The 21,262-nt window shown below is 34.4% G+C and overlaps 1 protein-coding gene across 1 annotated transcript in view; it reads right to left on the bottom strand.

Moving 5' to 3' along the window:
* The window catches only part of CAPZA2 (capping actin protein of muscle Z-line subunit alpha 2), a 56,052-nt gene that overhangs the window by 1,578 nt on the left and 33,212 nt on the right, over nucleotides 1-21,262 (bottom strand). The window contains exons 4-9 of the mRNA XM_007116503.2: nucleotides 15,832-15,895; nucleotides 11,631-11,837; nucleotides 9,859-9,938; nucleotides 6,255-6,333; nucleotides 4,100-4,171; nucleotides 568-630 (exon numbers count right to left, since the gene is read on the bottom strand). Of these exons, the coding sequence (XP_007116565.1) occupies nucleotides 568-630; nucleotides 4,100-4,171; nucleotides 6,255-6,333; nucleotides 9,859-9,938; nucleotides 11,631-11,837; nucleotides 15,832-15,895 (565 nt within the window). The remainder of the gene's footprint in view (nucleotides 1-567; nucleotides 631-4,099; nucleotides 4,172-6,254; nucleotides 6,334-9,858; nucleotides 9,939-11,630; nucleotides 11,838-15,831; nucleotides 15,896-21,262) is intronic.

The raw sequence follows: 21,262 nt of genomic DNA on the forward strand, positions 1-21,262 counted from the left end.
ATAAAAGCAGCTAAAAGAAAAAGCTTATAATCATTTTGAATAATTAAATTTAATAAAATGAAATTATAAATTAGATTTACTATCTGTGTGTCCTCATTTTGGATCTATTTTACTATTTCTCTCAGAAAAATTTCACAAATTACTGTTTGCAAGGAGTGGAAACGTGTCCAATACACAAATTAAATGCTTAAATTCAAGAGTGCAACTTAGAAGCAGGTAAAGAATGTAAAAGAGTACAAAATGAAATATGATCTAAGGAGATCACATATAATCCAACTGCTTTGGGAAATACGTCCTAAAGTAGAATTTCCAATCAGAAACAAAATAACCATTTAGAATCTTGGCCTATTTTGACCAATACTCAGAAATTACAGTTGGTTAAAACTGAGTTTTAGTTACATTTTCACAAGTTTGCCCTTGAACTAAAACAAACAAAACACACACAAAAAAGACTGTATCTTATTATAGTGAAACAATGAAAAAATTCAGGCTTATGACTGAAATTAAAATTTCAGTGCCATTATTTACAAGCAAATATAGATTATACAATATTTTTGAAAATCATACCTGGTATTCATTTTCTGCAGCCTCTACAATCTTTATAAATTCTTTTGCTGTTTGCACCTCATTCTGAATGAAAAACAAAATCAAAAATAAATAAAATAGTAGTTTAAAACTACACCACTAATACTTTTAAATAGGTATGTCAATAGATGTATGGTTAATGATTTGTTATAATTTAATAAATAACACAGATGGAAATTATGACAAAGGGAAAATATTGTAAGATCAATTACTCTAAATTCAAGGGGAACTAGGCAAAAATGTTTTAAAAGTCTACAGAATGAGCATGGCTTTACTGTTTCACTGGTTAAGGAAAGTGAAATCTTAATAGTACATGTTGATGAAAAATTCAATTATAACACTTAACAAGCATTTCAAAAATCTTTATGGGTAAGATGCTGGTCACAGATTTCTAGTTAATGACTATACTGCTAAATATTTACTGAACAATATTTACCACCATAATGATACATTTAAAAAATATGACCAATTAGGAAAAGCATATTTTAAAGTTTAAGGTGCATTTTTTAGTGTTTAAATATTTTCTGGAAAAAATTAAAAAAATTTTTTTTATATTGGAATTTTATTCCGATATAATGCATTTCTTTGCTTCTTTCCTAACACTAAAAGTTAACAATTGTTGACGTAAAATTATCGAACACCTTACTTTACATATATTATTTATATATATTTACACATGTATTTATATAATGGGTATATTTTTTCTATCCAAAAACAATAAAACAACAATGAATATCCTCTAAGATAAAGTGAAAAGGTAATTCCTAAAACATTCAGCAAATATTGGCATATTAGTCAAGTTTAATTACTATGATGAGATCTCACAATTCCACAGTCTATAATTTTGTAGACAAATCTCTCTCAGGAAGACTCTTTACTCAATGTCAAACTCCTCAAAGAATACTAAGTACCTTGTTACACAAATAATATTACATATATACTCACGATACAGAACTATATTGAGTGGAGACCAGACATTAGTAATTATTTTTCCTGGCAATTTTGCAAGAAGAATACTACTTAGCAAGAAAGCAGAAATCACCTAAGCGCTAATGAAAACTTGAAAAAAACCAAAAGAAAAAGCAAAAAATAAAAATAAAAGAAAAAAAAAGAAAATCCAAAAATCCCACAGCTTTCATTTCTTTTCAGGTAGCATCTGGCCTAACACACTCACACGTTTCTTAACATTAAATCAAATGTTTTCTTAAATTAAAAATAAAGTTTTAAAAATATTTGTAAGTTAGCTAATTTTGAATATTAGCAGTTGACGTTTATAATATACTAATGCTTTTAGGTATACAACACATTTGATAAACAAATGTTTATCAGAAATGTCACTGTCAACATATTATAATATCTTTGGGACAAAAAAATTCTTCAAAGAAATAGTTGCAGGTTCAATGAAAAGAATGTGTGAAAGACCTCTGCAGGGAAAAAAAACCAAGTTCAAAATTTCTAGAATTTGAAAGCTGAACTTCAGAAAAACTTCATTAAATCATACTCCAAATAGAGAAAAAAAATACAATAGGGTTTAAAAGTTAAGTACAGGAGCACAGATGTAAATTTAAAAGCTAAAACTATAAAATTCGTAGAAGAAAACACTGGAGTAAATCTTCACGATCTTGGGTTAAGCAATGGTTTCTTATTAATATTCCAAAAGCATAAGTTACAAAAGAAAAAATAAACTGGACCACATCAAAACTGGTATCTTCTGTTTTGCAAATACTACCAAGAAAGTAAAAAGACACACAGAATGGGAGAAAATATTTGTAAATCATATATCTGATACAGGACTTGTATCAGAACATATAAGCAACAATTACAACAACAATAAAAACACAAATAACCAATTAAGAAACAGACAGGATCTGAAAAGACATTTTTCCAAAGAAGCTATTCAAATGGCCAACAAATACACAAAAAGATGCTCAATATCATTATCCATCAGGAAAATATAAATAAAAATCACAATAAGATGCAATTAACAGGGGCTTCCCTGGTGGCACTGTGGTTAAGAATCCACCTGCCAATGCAGGGGACATGGGTTCAAGCCCTGGTCCAGGAAGATCCCACATGCTGGGGAGCAACTAAGCCCTTACACCATAACTACTGAGCCTGCACTCTAGAGCCCACAAGCCACAACTACTGAGCCTGCGTGCCACAACTACTGAAGCTCACGTGCCTAGAGCCCAAGCTCCGAAACAAGAGAAGCCACCGCAATGAGAAGCCTGCACATACTGAAGCTCACGTGCCTAGAGCCCAAGCCCCGAAACAAGAGAAGCCACCGCAATGAGAAGCCTGCACACCACAACGAAGAGTAGCCCCCGCTCGCCGGAACTAGAGAAAGCCGCGCACAGCAGCGAAGAACCAAAAATGCAGCCAAAAATAAATTAATTAATTTTTTTAAAAAAAGATACAATTAATACCAACTAGGATGGCTATAATAAAAAGGCAGACATAAGTTTTGGTGAGGATGTGGAAAAACTGGAAACCTTATATACAACTGATGGGAATGTAAAAATAGTGCAGAAACTTTGGAAGCAGTCTGGCAGTTCTTCAAAAGGTTAAACAAAGAACTACCATACAACCCAGCAATGCCACTGCTATGTATACATCAAAGAGAAATTAAAACAATGTCTACACAAAAAACAGTACACACAAAGGTTCATAGCAGCAAAAAGTAGAAAACAACAATGTCCATCAACTGATAAATATATAAATAGAATGTGGTATATGGATTATTATTGGGCTACACAAAGGAATGAAGTACTGACACATGCTCTAACATGGATGAACCTTGAAAATATTATGCTAGGTGAAAAAAGCCTGTCGCAAAAAATCACATATCATAGGATTCCATTCATATAAAATGTCCAGAATAGGAAAATCTAGAGTCAAAAAGTAGATTCATGGTTGCCTAGGGCTGAGAGGGGTTTGGGGGAAGGGCTGGTGGGAGGGAATGGGGAATGACTGCTAATGGATACAGGGTTTTTGGAGGATGAAAATGTTCTAAATTAGATTGTGGTGACCGTTGTACAACCCTATTAATATAATATTAAAAAAAAAAAAAAAAAAAAAAAAAGAGGGGCTTCCCTGGTGGCACAGTGGTTGAGAGTCCGCCTGCCGATGCAGGGGACACGGGTTCATGCCCCGGTCTGGGAAGATCCCACATGCTGCGGAGCGACTAGGCCCGTGAGCCATGGCCGCTGAGCCTGTGCTCCGCAACGGGAGAGGCCACAACAGTGAGAGGCCCGCGTACCACAAAAAAAAAAAAAAAAAAAAAGAAATTTATACTTTAAATGGGTGAACTGAATGGTAAGTGAACTGTATCTCTTTAAATAAAGCTGCTAAAAAAAAAGTTAGGTACCAATTTCCAATTACTTACCATCATTAATCTATCTGAAAACACTTTAATCTGAAGCAGAAATACTACTTAAAATGTTAATTCCAAAACCGCTCTAGTTGTACAGAAGTATTAGGTTGTTTAAATTTTATTTTGGAATTAATTACTTACAGACACTGTTAGGGAATCTTGTATATCTTTATGACTCACTAGCTGAACATTACCATCTTCATAATAATGAACCTATTAGAAAAAGAAATTACAGAAACCACATTACAGGAGTTATCAAGATCCTCATGGTTTCAACAATCACATCAATGCAGATGACTACCGATTTCAGCTCTAACCTAGTCTTCTCTGCTGAGCTCCTGACCTTAAACTCCAGTAAGCCTCTTCCTGCCCTCAGGCTAGTGAGGAACTAGGTAGCAGTTCCTGCAGTTACTCAGGCAAGCCCTCCATTGACTGGACTGCTGCACATTTCTACCTCATAGATGTTCTACTGGTATCTAAACTCAGGATTTCCAAAAACAAACTCAAATTATTCTCTCCCAACACCACTCTTGTTTTGTGTATTTCCACCAACCATTTAATTCCTCAAATTCAAAGACATGAATTTATTCAATAAACATAAACTGAGTGATTACTATATATGACTGCTACTACACGAGGTTCTAGAGACACAAAGCTTTTAAAAAGACAGCCCCTGACCTCATATTTCAACACAACACAGTAAGAAGTACATACAAAGTACATTAGCAATACTCCAGACTCTCTCTGAGACATAAAAAAGGACTTCAGAAAAGAGGTAACACTGTACTTGGGTTTAGTAAAATGAGTATAACAAACTAGGGAAGATGAGGAAACTGAGCTAACTAGAGAAGAGCATACTTTAGGAAAGGCCTGCAGGTATTTAGGACTGGAATGTGTGCGAGTTTGGGGAGTAGGAGCTGTGGCTGGCGGAATATACAGGTAGGTGACAAGTCAACCCTGGGCCTTCTATGCCATGCAAATATGTCTGGACTATCTAGTAGGTGAGTGTACCACTACAATGGTCTCAAGTGGCAAGTAACATAACCAGATTTAAATTTTTAAAAATCACCTTTCTTGATGGCAATGTAAAAAAGTGGATTAGGAGATGGCAAAGGGTCCAACAAATCAACAAAATAAAGTAACCATTATAAACCAGGCATCATGCCAAGTGCTGATGATAGAACCAGACAATCCTGGCTCTCAACAAGCTTCGGCCCAACAGGGGCACATCTCAGAAATTATCCAGGTGAGAGCTAGAGGCCTAACTGAAGGAAAAAATAATGTCAACAATAATGGCTACCATTCAACAAGCACTTTATGTCTGGCTCTGTTCTAATCATTTTGCCCATATTATATCATCTTCAAAAACTTGTATGAGCTATTTCATTGTTGTTGTTTTCTTTTTTTTAGCTGATGAGGAAACAGAAAGAGCTTAAATGACTTCCTGATGTCATACAGCTAATAACTGGCAGAGCTGGGATTCAAACTCAGGCAGTCTGGTTTCAGAACCCATGCTCATAACCTCTGTTTTCTAGCCCCTAAACGATAGGCACACCAAGACATACAAGTAATAGGATAAAAGACTAGAAATAATGTATACTGGAGTCAAATGATAGAGCAGTGCATCTGATTCATCTTTATTCCTTTATGGCTCTTAGCATAATACCTTTCATGATAGTTAAGCAACAAATGTATTGAATAAATAAGTGAACCAAGATAGAAAGAAATTAGTCAGTATTTTTCTTTAACTTATTTAGTAATATTCATATTTAAATCCTCTTAGTTATCAAATTTCTTCTATATAAACATTTGAGCTTACACTGAGTCAATTCTAGTGGGTTTCATATAAGAAGCCAAATGAGTACAGAAGATACTTAAGATATATGTAGTATGTACATGTGTTAACATATATATACACTTATACATCTATACACACACATATATTAATATTATACCTCACTCAACTCCACTCCAATTCAAAAGACAGAACAGCACAACTCAAACTCAGAAGATGCCTGGATGAACAAATTGTATGAAGAGCAGACCAAATGGTAGCATCTAATTTTAGCTGTGTTTTTAGAATCTGTCAGCTATCCTTGCAGATTTTTGATGACTAGGGAATGAACTGCAAGGTTATTTAAAAGATGAAATCAACACTACTTGTTTTTCCCATTACCTCAAAACAAAGACCTGGAAAAGAAACAGTTATTGAGTACTATGAAAATGTAAACATATGAATTAGTTGCTTCTCTGCTCAGAATCATCTAGAGATCAGCAAATTCTTTTTATTTCATACCTGAATTTTCAAGATGCCAACCACCTGAGTGGTTGAAGGAGTGATTGTAAACTTCCACTCTGACCTCCAACGACCATTCCTTAAAAATAAAAACAGCAGCTATAAATAAGGTAGGGAAAATAATTTGAATAAATTTTAAGTTCCAGATTTAAATTTCACGCTACAGTATGAGAGAGTGTGGGGGATGGATGCTGGACATTCTTTTTTTTAATCCCTGAAATATTCAAAAGAATCAAGAGGTTACGTTCAGTTATGAGCTACATTTAATTTAATCTTCATCCTGCTGATAAGAAAGGACCTATATAATGGATGCAACCTCAGAACTCTAAAGCTAAGGCTTAAAATACAGTTCAAAACTACATCAGTTTTCTGACTTATGCTTTAATTAAGAAAAAACTGAATAAATGTTCAGATTACCAGGGGCTTTCACAAGTTTACCATCCAGTGAATGATACAAAGTCCCATAGTTTTAAAAGAATGGATAGTAATACAACATTCTTAAGGAGATTTTGATATCTGGAAAGAGAAGGGCTTTAAAGGGTTATAAGCATCAGATTTTTTTCCAATTTTAGGCTTAAAGTTTCCACATAAAAGGCACATACATCCTCCTCCTAGATCCCAAAATGATTTTTGGTATAAAATTGATACAGATTGGGGCTTCCCTGGTGGCGCAGTGGTTGAGAGTCCGCCTGCCGATGCAGGGGATACGGGTTCGTGCCCTGGTCCAGGAGGATCCCACATGCCGCGGAGCGGCTGGGCCCGTGAGCCATGGCCGCTGAGCCTGCGCGTCCGGAGCCTGTGCTCCGCAACGGGAGAGGCCACAACGGTGAGAGGCCCGCGTATCCCCAAAAAAAAAAAAAAAATTGATACAGATTAATCGTAAGAAACTGTGACATTACAAACAAGCAACAGGCATGTTATTCATTTTTGTCTCCTAGATAATGAATTTTATCCTAATTTTTTCCTGACAGCCTTTTCATAGCAACTTCTTTTCTTCTGACCTCTGTTTGCTCTTTTGCATATTAAAGACATATTCTGATACGTAAACTTACACCTGTCAGGTTTTTTTTTAAACAGTATATATTTCTAAAACAGTCACAGAGCTAATGGATCACTATACTGGCTTTGCTACAGAATTATTTCTGGGTTCCCTTCAATATTCTTGCAGTCTGCCCAATCACAAAAACCTGCAGAATGATAGCACTCTCATACCTAAAGTTAACACTGATCATTTGAAAAGTACTATTATTAGAACAATGTATATGTTGTACAAAATAAAAGATAATTTTATAACATGTTTTGATTTTGAGTGACTTAGCCAAAATTATCCATTGAAGCTTGGTTGGAAAAAGAACTTAGATCTATTCATTTTTATTTCATGATTCCAAAAGAAGTTATTCCTTTTATTTAGGTATTACTATCAAGCACTAGTGAGTTCTAAGCATACACATTTCTGATTTATAATGACAACATACATATATCACCACTGATTGTGAAAATTAAAAAAAAAAAGAAAAAAGGAATTCCAAATCAAGTAATCATACCAATTTGAGAACTATTTCAAAAGATCCTTCCAGGGCTTCCCTGGTGGCGCAGTGGTTGAGAGTCCACCTGCCGATGCAGAGGACGCGGGTTCGTGCCCCGGTCCGGGAGGATCCCATGTGCCATGGAGCGGCTGGGCCCGTGAGCCATGGCCGCTGAGCCTGCGCTCCGCAACGGGAGAGGCCACAACAGTGAGAGGCCCGCGTACCACAAAAAAAAAAAAAAAAAAAAAAAAAATAGATCCTTCCAAAGGCATTACTATATAGTAATAGTAAACTGCACTGCATAGACAGTACCCTTTCTTTCATCAATGGAGTAAATAGTCAAGATGTCCTAGCCTTTAACTATATTCTTCCCTTCTCTTCTATTAATGCTTTAATTAGAAATGTGTATTTATTCAACAAACATTTATTAAGCCCTCAATACTGCTAGATGTTAGGGAAACAGCAGAGACCAAGAAAAGAATGTCCCTAGTGAAATCTAAGAAAAGACCATGACTAGAAGCTTCTGATTTTTATGCTATCTGCATTTGAGGTGAACTGAAGTAATTTCTTTGTACCAAAATATTTAGATTTTACTGAGGTTATTGTGATATGTGATGTCTAGCACTTTGGAATGTCATAAAAAATTATCTTTTCCAAAAAGTGGAAGTGATTTTTAGCTTCAGTGATATAATGTTCATAGTGGTAGTTTAGAAAAAAAAATTCAGATATGTGAAGTGAAACAGACTAGAAAATTCAAGGACATCATTTTCATTTTATATATGCTAACACTCAAACTGTATTTCTGAAAACTAGTAAATTTACTATAACATCTCTTAATATATTTTAAACTAAAACTTAGTAATGAGTTCAATCCCAACAAAATTGATTTTATTATATAATCCTGGCACAAACAGCACAAATTAATAGCAATTTTGTGAAGACTTATTTCTTAGGGTACTGGTAAATTAATGCTACAAGTTTTTAGGCCTAAACTGGAGAAACTACATTTATATCAAGGCCATACAAGTAAGTTAATACAACAGAATTTTTAGGAAACTGCAGCTTGTCATTAAGGCCTATGTTTACAAATAGAATTTACTTTCCTTCAGTGATAATGGATCTCTTTCCTCCAAAAGTTCCTGTAACCTTGCATTTATTTCTGTGATGGTTAAGTAGTGGAGTAACCTTGGGCCATAGACCAAACTGGTCCACAGGGGTTACTGATACCTGCTACTCTACCCTTAACAGCACCACCAACCAACTCGGCTAACAAGTCAAAGACAAATATACTTAAAAGGTAAACATTATGACCATGCTTACTCTGATGGTCTTAGAATGTATTATCAAAAAGGGAGGATAAAAGTAAAGATTTCATTCAATTCTGAACTTATAAAGTCTTGGAGAGTCACAGAATTTTATAACAGGAGATAGCTCAGAAATAGTCTTGTCTAAGAATAAAAAGGCCCAACAACTTGTTAAAGGTCCAAGATTAAGAGTGCAAATCAGTGCTTTGGGGAGCTGGACTTTTATAAGGGATAATGAAATGATTTGTACAAAAATTGTAAGGCATGACTGTAATTTGCCTCGCTGGACAAAACATGTCATTACTTCCTCACATTGGCCAACCAAGCACAAAGCAATCCACATGAAAACATCTACTTCAGAGTCACCAAAGTTCATGTACCAAAACACGATCATTCTTCATTTTATAAGTACCTCTGCCCTCCTCCCCCAAGTAAGTTTCATTCAGGAACAACCCCTTCTCAGAATGAGCATATGGGCCTGCCAACTGGTCTGCTCACAGGCACGCATGTTCCCTCAGAACGCTGCTTGCTAGTCTAAAAACACCCCACGCTCTCCCACCTTCTTTTCAGAGTGCCAATTGATTTACTGCCACCTTTAAAAGATCAGGTTGACAATGGAACAGATATTTTTCTTATATAAAAAGGCTGAAGTTTTATATTACATTGTTCTTAGTCAATCATACACAAACAAGGTATAGGCCCAATCAATAAAGCAAGAACTACAAAGAGTATAAGCAGTGTCAAAATTCCCCAATACACAAAATTTTAACTTACCAAAAGTTTTTTGCTTGAAACTGATGGCTTTCTATGCATGCAATAATGGTCTGCTGTCCATCTATTTTTTTACCATATACCTTGTTGGTAAAGAAAATAAACACAAGAGTGAATTTAGGGCCACAGTATGTCCAACTTTAAACATCTATAAAATACTGAAAATTGTACAGCATTTTGGCAAGAACATATAAAAGAATACAAAGTAGGTCATCATTCTAATACAGTAGCTAGAAAAACAAATACTTAAATATGTACACCTAATCACAGATTCTTAGTGAATCATAAAATAGCTCACAATTAATGAAGTACAATTTATTGGAAAAAAAACTAACTGTACTCTCAAAATATGCATAAATATCCCACAATCTCAGGGGTTGCCATTTCTCTAGACATTTAAAATAAAAAAAGTATTGAGATAGAAATGAGAAAGTTAATTTACTTACAACTAAGAAAGTTCACTAAGAGAATGCCTGCAATGGTATGATGATGTTATTTCACCTCTTGCCAACTGCTTTAAAAAAGTAATGAATAATTTGTTTTTCGATCCTCTGAGAACAAGTAAGGACTCTCTAACTCAACCTCACCTTATTGTTGAGGTATTCTTCCAAAATAATCCTAATCAACATGGTTATAATTCAAAGAACCTGTAAGGTATTTTAGGTTATGTTGCTATACTTCTCAAATAATTATTGAGAGCTAGATACTTAAGGCAACCATATGAATTTTTGTCCTAACCAGGAATCTTCTGAGAGTGAAATGAGGTGGCTATTGGTAATACTAATAATTATGTTGGGACAGCAGGTATAAACCAGGATGTATGGTCATCTTAGGCTGGAGCGGTAGGCAGAGGCCAGGTTCACAGGGCCTTGAAAGCCATGTTCAGAAGCCTGGACTCTATCCTAAGTGCAACACAAAATCTTTGAAGAATTTCAAGCAGGAGATTTCATGATCTGATTTGCATTTCAAAAGGTCACTGGCTATGGAGAAGATCACAGAAACACAAGTGTGGGGGACTAAAAAGCATATCTAGGCATAATCTATGAAAGAAAAAAAAAGTACTCCTACTTTCTATCATATTTTATCCTGAACATAAAAAATAGGTTAAACCTATGAAAGAACCACATTTAAAACCTTAACAAATTTGATTATAAAACACACAGGGACAAGAGTTCACTTCCAAATAATTTTATTTGTTCTAAGATCTTGTAATTTAATGAAAAGAAGTTTGATGTAAACTTAGGGAGATGAGTCATGAACATGAGATTAAGGAATCTCATCATATCATGTTCCTCAAATCAATGTATGAGAATTACTACTTGGATTTAATTCAAGGTACAACCATTTTTCCATTTTTGACTATCATAATACATTTACTATTTAAAGTTTCTTGAAAAAAATAGTAAACATTGGGCTTCCCTGGTGGCGCAGTGGTTGAGAGTCTGCCTGCCCATGCAGGGGACATGGGTTCGTGCCCCGGTCCGGGAAGATACCACATGCTGCGGAGCAGCTGGGCCCGTGAGCCATGGCCGCTGAGCCTGCGCATCCGGAGCCTGTGCTCCGCAACGGGAGAGGCCACAGCAGTGAGAGGCCCACGTACCACGAAAAAAAAAAAAAAAAAATAGTAAACATTCTTAGAAATATTTACTTCAAAAAAAAGGAATATTAAGTTATAAAATGTCCGTTCTGTGAGTTACTATAAATTTCAAGATATCACAAAACCACCGTCATATTTACATAATACAAAAGAAAAGAGTGCACACTGGATGACTTACAGTGCAGACGCCATTCGGATAATGTTCTTTTACATAAGCTCGCAGAGCAGCTTCTACTGAAGTTCTCCAAGATTCAATTGCATTTTCTGCTTCGTATGGTCTTGGATCAGTTGCTTCCTTTCTTAAGTGATCAAATTTGAAACAGATTCTGTTTTTTGGATCCAAAAACTTTCCGTTTCCCAGGTCACCATGTTCTGTAATCAATACCTTCAATGATGCAATGAATTTTGGAAAAAAAATATTTAAAATAGCATTTAAATACTGATACATTATACATTCACTTGAGCTTTTTCCTTAAAACTATAAAATAATTCTATTCCAAGCAACTGGTTTAACTATATGGCACAAGTATAATACTTCAAATGAGTAGACTATAAAGACAATGAGGCTGCTCTCATGAAGCTCAGATCAGTGGATCTGATTTTCTCCCAATATAACATCCAGCTACCCAGTGGCGGAAAAAAAAAATCCATCGTCTAATAGCCTGCTAGAGTCAGGTTTTGTTTTGTTTTTGAGAACTATGGACAGTTTACTATTTCTGTTAACAGTCTCCAGTTCCTCAAAACTAAGGAACTGGTAATAACCTTCATTAAGAACAGTTACAAGGGAATGTTTTTAATCCACTTAGAATCCTCTTCAGTGTGTCCTACATTACTCCTGGGCCCACAGTCTCATCTACTGTTAAGTGCCTGCTGCTTGTTTTTTATTAAGATAATCATTGACAGTTGTTTTCAACTGACTTCCAAATTTTAACAAATGTAATTTCTTCATTTATGTGCATTTAAATTATACACGCATAAATTTGACATTCTGTGCTTTCTTTTAAAAAATTTCGCTCTTTTTCCTTCCCACGCGACTCTCCCAGCCTTTGACTCTATACCTATGTCAGGACTTTCCCATCCCTTTGATGTAAATTATGCAAACACAGGATGTATCCTTCTGAATTTTTTTCAGTCGTATTATCCTACACAAATACATACACATCTATGTATACATACACACACATCCAGGGTTTTTTTTGGCCACTGTTCTACAAGAATGGAATGAAAATGCACACATATTTTTCTGCATCTGGTTTTTTTCAACATCAACACTTTATAGAAATCCTTCAGAGTCAACTGGTAAACCTCTCATCATTCTTTTTAATGGTTGCATACTATCCCATGATGTGGGTATAACAATTTATTCTGCCATTCCACTACTGTTGGACCATCTCTTTATTTCCAGGCTGTTCTCTTTTTGGGAGGAGGGACAGGCACATTAAAAATGTTAAAGTATTATTGTACATATATTCTAACATACTAATGTTTCTATTTCCACTGGATGCTTCTATTTCTCTTAAATAGATTCTCAGCAGTGAGGACAGTAGGTAAAGGGTTTGTATATTTAATTTTTAATACATAATTAGACTGCTTTCCAAAAACGGCTGTGACAATCTACATTTCTGCAAACAATATATGAGATGCTTCCCTTCACATTATCACCATCAATAGGTATACAGTTCTTTTTTCAGTCTGATGAGTAAAAAATATATCTCATTACTTTAATTATATTTCTCTGGCTCACAGGTCTAAATATCTCCAAGTTTGTGGGCCATTTTCTCTTCTGTGAGCAAATATTTTTTAATATTTTTCATCTGGGTGGGTTTTTTTCTTACTAATTTATAAGAGTCCTTTATTTAAGGTATTTGTTTTATTCTACAGTTAAAATAATTGATATGTAGCAAAATGTCCATCTTTTCTTTTATAGTTTCTGGGTTTCCAGTCTTATTTAAGATGGTTTCCCCTGCCCTTAATTATACATGTAGACTCTTTTCTCCTAAAATTCTAGTCATTTTACAAATTTTTAATCCACCTGAAATTTATTTCTATATATTGTGTAAGACAGAGGACTGGTTTAACTACATGGCATATGTAGTTGATAGAAACCAGTGGAACCAATACCCTTTATTATATGTCTGTCTAAATTATAACCTTATCATGTATAAAAATATTCATATATTCTGGGACTAAATTCTGGCTTGATATGCTGCCCTACTGATCTATTTGTCTACACAATACCACGCTGATTTGACTTTACATTGGTTGTAAAGCACCTTCTGCTATCTAGCAATGCAATTGTCTCTCACCACTCTTACATTTTTCTTGTGTTTCTTCAAGCATGTTTTTCATATAAAGTTTATGAAAATTTTGACCAATTAAAAAACTATCAGGATTCTAATCAAACTGCATTAAAAACTATCAGGATTCTAATCAAACTGCATTAAATTCATATTTTAGTTTTTAAATAATTTAACTTTCTACCTCAAAATGGAATTCAGTGTGTTTTTCCATCTGCTCAGAACCTGTTTTATGTGTTTCAAGATAACCACCATTTTCTTCACATTCCTATGCATTTTTTGTTAAGGTTTATGTTCAGTATTACCACTATTTAAAATGAAACTCCTCCCCCTCCAACCACTACTAGTGTAAAGTCCCTACTTGCCATAATAGAGGAAAGTTAATACATTTTGTACACTTACCTTAAATTCAGCCATCTCACAAAATTCTGTTAAGTCTAATAGGTTTTTTTGGTTGGGAGGTTAATTTATGGGAGTTTCTCACTATTCCTAAATATATAAATCATGCCACCTAAGAGTTTTCTGTTCTTTTCCAAAGCTTTAAGAGTTCTCATTCTCTTGTCTTATTTGCTATACTTCCATTTATGATAAATAATAATGGTGATAAATTGACATACCTGGATAATTTTCTATGTTAACTAAAATTATATTAGTGTTTATAGTTTGATATTTACTACTGTTTTTCATTAAACAGTATATTATATTTAAGAGGTTTTCTTCTATCTCTATTTTACTTAGGGTTTTTGTAATGAGGATTAGCTGCTGGATTTTTCAAATTCCTTTTCACTGTCTATTGATGTATCATAAGGTTTTTCTCTTTATTTGTTGATTAAGCGGTAAGAGCAATATATTGCCTTACATGGAACCACTCTTGCATTCCTGTAATAAATTCTATTTAGTCTTGGCATATTATTCTTTTGATATATTTCTGGATTCTGTTTGTTAATATCTGTTTAAAGTTTTAAAACCTATAGTTATATGTGAGATTAGTATAGTTTGCTTTTTTTGTTTTATATTTATTAGGTTTAAGTATTAAAATTACAGTAGGTTCATAAAATGAGTTTGAGAGCTATCCAACATTTTAAAAGGATGCATCCCTGGATCCAGCAAATCTTTTAGGGATTTACCTTAACAAAACAACGGTCCATGTGCCCAGAGGTACAATGATGTTCAGTACAGCATTGTTTATAACAGTTAAAAAAAAAAAAATCAAAAACACAAAATCTCCCAAGGAAAAAAATAAATTTAAGAGCTTCATGAAATGAAACACTACATGCCTTTATATATATGTGTGTGTATACAGACATGCATAAATCTATCTATCTACCTACCTAGCCACGTTTACTTTTTCTCTTCAGTTATGTCATCTTCTGTCTGGTCTCTCTTTTTCCCCTATAACTACGAGACTACATATTACATAATGAATAATGCCAAATGCAAGCTTTAATATAATTTGCCACTAAGAACTAATTGTTACTACTCTCTCTTATGTTTTACCTCCAGTTCCTTCTTCATATTGTTCTATATAAATTGTGCTTCATGTAAGCACGATAGAAACACAATCACTGTTCAATTACTAGTAACTTTAAACCAAAAAATAAAAACTAAGAATGCTAGTGACTTTTGGGGCTTTTCTTTGCTTAGCAATTCCAACTTGCACTTTGGAAAGAAAAGATTTAATAATTACTAAATGCTAAGTTACTCACATGAAGAACTGTAGAATTCCAGAGCAACTAAATTATGACATAAATCTTACTAATATAAACTCTAGATTTTGGATTAATATAGGATTGATTTTTTTCCTATTAAAAAACAAGAAAGTAGATTTAAAGCAATTATCTTCTAAAATCTTAAAATAATTACATTTGAATATTTCTAAAAGGGACTTTCTGCTAATAGCATTATTGGTCTCAACAAAAGAAACTACATTTTCAATTACTTTGCTCCCAAGTGGCTATGATTAAAATGAATGCTTTTTTTTTTTTTAACCTTTAAACATACCACTTCACAATTCTTGCAGGATACGCTAACCATTATAAATGAAATAAAGAATATCGGATCCTGTGTTTATATGAAACATACCTGATCTTCATAACCTTCAATTTTTACTGGAGTAAACTGGTCCAAGTTATACTGTGCAAATGCACTAAAAAGGAAATGGGTCAATTATTTAAAATTACGTATTTAATGTTCTTAAAAAAATCACAAACAAATCACTGTCAAATAAAAGTCTCCTGCACTGCACATGGCAAGTTAAATAAAATTGTAATTCTCTACTACTGATCTTATACTAGGTATAAATATTATATAGGTATGGCTTTTTAAAAACCAGTGAATGACATCCAGCTTTCAATGCTTAGCAAAAAAATTAAATCAGTAAATATAATCAGTCCTTTCCTTCAAAACCCTGAAAGTAAAGGTTAGCCACTTATAAGACACATATCCAACTATTCAAGTATATACTAACATTTAGTATACAACATACCGGGAAACAGAGTAGGTGTTGTGAGAGATGCAAAGAGTAATTAGATCAAAGGGCTTACAGTTGAATAGGAGCTATGATAAACATAATCATAACACAAAGCAGAAAGTACCATAAGAGAATGACCAATAAACATCACAGAGAATATACATTTTAAAAAATTACATTCTGTTGAGGCAAGGGTAAGAAGAAAAGAGAATCAGGGGTGATATCATAATGGAAGTGATACTGAGAAATGGCCTTGAAATAATGGGTAGGCTCTCTGGTCTTGCAGAAATTGGAGGGATGAGAAGAGTAATTCAATTAGAGGGACCAAGACGAGCAAAATACAAGAGAAGATAGGTTAAGTCCAACATCACAGAAAGCACCAAGCTCAATGCCTGGCACATAGCAGGTGTTCAGTTATATTTACTGCCTTCAACTGAAAGGCCCAGCATGATGGAAAAATTACTTCATTTGGGAGGCAAAGCAGAATTACAGAAGCTTTTTGAGAAAAGACAACAGAGAACTACTTCTGAAGAAGATTAATTTGGCAGCAGTGTATATGACAATTGGGTGGTGGAGCAACTAGAGCCAGGAAAAGCAGTTGGGCTATCATTAGGCAAACGTCCATGTTAGAACAGCTGAGAGTCTGAACTAGGAAATGGTGACGAGATAGATTCAAGAATAAAGCCTCTCTCTACTTTCATATGAGTAAAGAATAATGTATTACATAATACATTTGTAGGAAAAACTCTCATAGCACAAAAAAATTACCTAAAAAGATCACACTGTATTTTATTAAGTCTATAACCTAGGAAATTTCTTCCACTTACTAGGAAAGATAGTGAGAATTTTAAAATTTAGGAGTACATCTCTAAATCTAATCTACTTGGAAGCTTTTCAGATTACTCTGGATGGTAAGATGTCCACTGAATTTTCAGGTGTTAGCTACTGAATCTCCTCAAGAGAGGAGACTGAGCAAAGCATTACTGATGAGTTAACAGGAGACTAGTAAATGTAAAAACAGCAAAGTAGGATTAAATTCCTAGCTGTCAAATTCCTGACACTACATGTCAAAAAGATGGGGGTAAATATAGAAATGTATGGAGGGAAAGGGAGATTTTCTTTATTCATTAAAACTGTAATTTTCTTAGGAATAGCCCCAACATAGCCAGGCAGTTACTATCCCTTAAATGAATTTATCTCAAAAGTATGTTTGAGATTAAAAAGTATTCTAAATCACTTAGAATTTAGGGTTCACTTTCCAGTAAAAGACATATTTAAATAATAAATTTAGATAGTAATTTGGTCTTGGGTCCTTTAATGCTCATATCAAACCCCATTCATCTATAATCTGGGAGTTGGGTAAGAACAGGAAATCTGAAAAGGAGACAATGAATATGAAATAGGTAAAACTGTATCTTAAATGCTCAAAGCAAGTTAAACAGGTGACAATTATGCAGTATGGCAGGAAAGGTACTCATTAACCTAGGAGTCAGACTACAGAATATCTAGGTTTTGTTCGAACCCTGATATTAGCTAGTATGGGCCCCACTTACCATTATCCACAAAAAAGAGGGATTTGAACTAGATGACTTCCAAAGTCCCTTCTAGTTCAGAAAACTTACTCAATTTACCCACTCATCATCCATTTACCTACCCCTCCACGCATGCAAATATTTAGGTGTTAAGCACTCTATTAGACACAGTGAAAACAATAATTTCTCTGCCCTTGTAGAGTTCTGTAGCCCAATCACCCAATTCTAAGTCACCTGTTTCTGTATTTAGATTTTTTTTATACCCTTTACCATTAGTCATTCACATCTTATACTTTTCACCATGTGTTTCCACATCATCTCTCTTATTTACTATTTGAATTGCGTTCATCATTTAAACTCAGCTCAAAAACCATCTCTAAATAGAAATTTAAAATTTCTTACTTTGGGCTCCAAAGGTCTTTGATATGCCTCTAATATTTTATTTCAGTTGGCCAGAAATTCAACATGTCTGACTCCTCACTGGAAAATCCCTAAGAGGTTTATTTGTCTCATCATCACAGTGAAGTCTGGCATTCGTTATGTCTGTTGAATAAAAGGCTATTTCTGGATATTTCAAAGTTTTCTAGACTTGCGAGTACCAAGTCTTCAGTATGCCTAATTTTACTATGAAATACACTGAATTTATGCCCTTCAGTAAAGATGTCCCATTAGAACCACTTTTAAGAGTCGCCATGTTCCCCCCCCTTACAAAAAGATAGGAAGAGAAATTTCTCAAAAATAAATTTAAAATTAAAAGTGTTAAAGCAACAGGAAAACGTGGAAGAAAGGAGGAAAAGAAGTACACAGAAGGAGCTGTACTTGTATAAAAGAAATTCAGGATCAAAAAATGCAATTGAAGGGGGCTTCCCTGGTGGCGCAGCGGTTGCGCGTCCGCCTGCCGATGCAGGGGAACCGGGTTCGTGCCCCGGTATGGGAGGATCCCACATGCCGCGGAGCGGCTGGGCCCGTGAGCCATGGCCGTTGAGCCTGCGCGTCTGGAGCCTGTGCTCCGCAACGGGAGAGGCCACAACAGAGGAAGGCCCACATACCACAAAAAAAAAAAAAAATGCAATTGAAGAAGCAATAGGACTATGGCCATGCACTTACTCTGGTGAAACTGCCACTAGGACACATTTTAAATGTTTTTATAATGCTTTCCAAGCTTATGTTATATAGGTCTGGACAGTCTCAATGACAGGTGATACATTATCTTTTGAGGATGAAACCAGGTTTGGAGGTATTTCAAAAGTAATTCAGAACCAAGTCAAGTGAACAATGGGGGTAACAGCATGTTTGTTTGAAAATTATTTCACAGACAGGACACTGTAAACCAGAGTAATATAATTCTAAAGTCAGTCAATGATTTAAGGTGTATCTCTGTACTTCACAGATAACTTCAGATGTCTGCAAAACGAATTTGAACAAAGAGTTTTGAGAAACTCTTCTGTACAAAGACTACTACTGAAGTCAACAAAAAGAATCCATTCTTTCTCTTCTTGTTCATCTAGTTAGCAATCATTTACTGAGACTGTAACCACATGCAAGAAAACCTGAAGTTTCTGCTGAAGGTTTTGATGTTTTTTGAGATCATACTATAAACATCTTGTTTTATCATTAGGTACTGATTTCCTCAAAGACTAATCTCCTTAAAAGATCAGAATATCAGGCATTTAATGTATATACCTCTTGAAACATGGACCAAGACTGTCCCTGAAATTTGGTTCATAATAAAAGAGAAATATAGCTCACATTCCAATTTTTTTTAAAAGAACTCCAATTTATTTAAATGTAAGAGTCATCAGATAAATACTCCTTTGGACAAATAAAATTTCAATGCTTTCATCATTTTTTTATTCAAATGTGTAACTGTTTCATACTATATAATTATGAATGTTTTCTGACCTTCATTCAATTTTACTCTGCAGGGGAAAAACTCTTCTTCCAACAAACGAACTTTGTTACAAAGCAGAAACAAACACACCATTGTAAAGCAATTATACTCCAATAAAGATGTTAAAAAACAAAAAACAAACGAAGTTTCTCATTTCCTTAACTTTAAAAAAAATTCACTAATTTTTGCACCTACATGAAACAACCCACACATTTATTTACCACAGAGAACTCAGAGGAAAAGGTTACTTTGAAAGTACTGTTGTTACAAGTTCATAAACATTGTATGTTTTCTTTATTTCCATAAGACTTTTGTCAACATGCTATATGCTATTATTAAAAAAACTAATTTTACTTGGGTATATAAATAATTTTAAAAGGTTTAAAGAACTTAGGAATAAGAGGCCAGTCACCCAGAAACTAATAACTAAAGTCAAAGATATCAAGTAAACTGATTTCTATTATGTACCTTAATATAATAATTAATGGGTGGAAGCAACCCGTCCACTGACATGTGAATGGATAAACAAAACGTGGTGTATATATATATGTATGTAAACACACACACACATTCAGTGTTAAAAAGGAAGGAAATTCTAACACATGCTCCAACATAAATGAACTTTGAAGACATTCTGCTAAGTAGAATAAACCAGTCACAAAACGACAAATACTGTATGACTCCACTTCATACATTAAATAGAATGATGGTTCCCAAGGGCTAGGAGGAGGGGCGAATGGGAAATTATTGCTTACAGGGTATGGAGTTTCAGTTTGGGAAAATAAAAAGTTCTGGAGATGGATCGTGGTGATGGTTACACAAAAATGTGTATGTACTTAATGCGAAAGAACTGTGTGCCTAAAAGTGGTTAAAATGTTAAACTTCACATTAAGTATATTTTCCCCACAATAAAAAATAATAAATAAAAATTGCTATTAAAAGATAAAAGGACATAAAAGACCCCTAATAGCCAAAACAATCTTGAGAAAGAAGAATGGAGCTGGAGTAATCATGTTCCCAGACTTCAGACTTATACTATGAAGCTACAGTAATCAAAACAGTATGGTGCTGACACAAAAACAGATACATAGATCAATGGAACAGAATAGAGAATCCAGAAATAAACCCACACACTTATGGTCAATTAATCTATGACCAAGAAGTCAAAGCTTTTGCACAGCAAAGGAAACCATAAACAAGACGAAAAGACAACCCTCAGAATGGGAGAAAATAGTTGCAAACGAATCAACGGACAAAGGATTAATCCCCAAAATGTATAAACAGCTCACGCAGCTCAATATTAAAAAAACAAACAACCCAACCAAAAAATGGGCAGAAAACCTAAACAGACATTTCTCCAAAGAAGACATACAGATGGCCAAGAAGCACATGAAAAGCTGCTCAACATCACTAATTATTAGAGAAATGCAAATCAAAACTACAATGAGGTATCACCTCACACCAGTTAGAATGGGCATCATCAGAAAATCTACAAACAACAAATGCTGGAGAGGGTGTGGACAAAAGGGAATCCTCTTGCACTGTTGGTGGGAATGTAAATTGATACAGCCACGCTGGAGAACAGTATGGAGGTTCCTTTAAAAACTAAAAATAGAATTA

This window comes from Physeter macrocephalus, chromosome 5 (genome assembly GCF_002837175.3).
Source record: "Physeter macrocephalus isolate SW-GA chromosome 5, ASM283717v5, whole genome shotgun sequence".
Lineage (NCBI taxonomy): Eukaryota > Metazoa > Chordata > Mammalia > Artiodactyla > Physeteridae > Physeter > Physeter macrocephalus.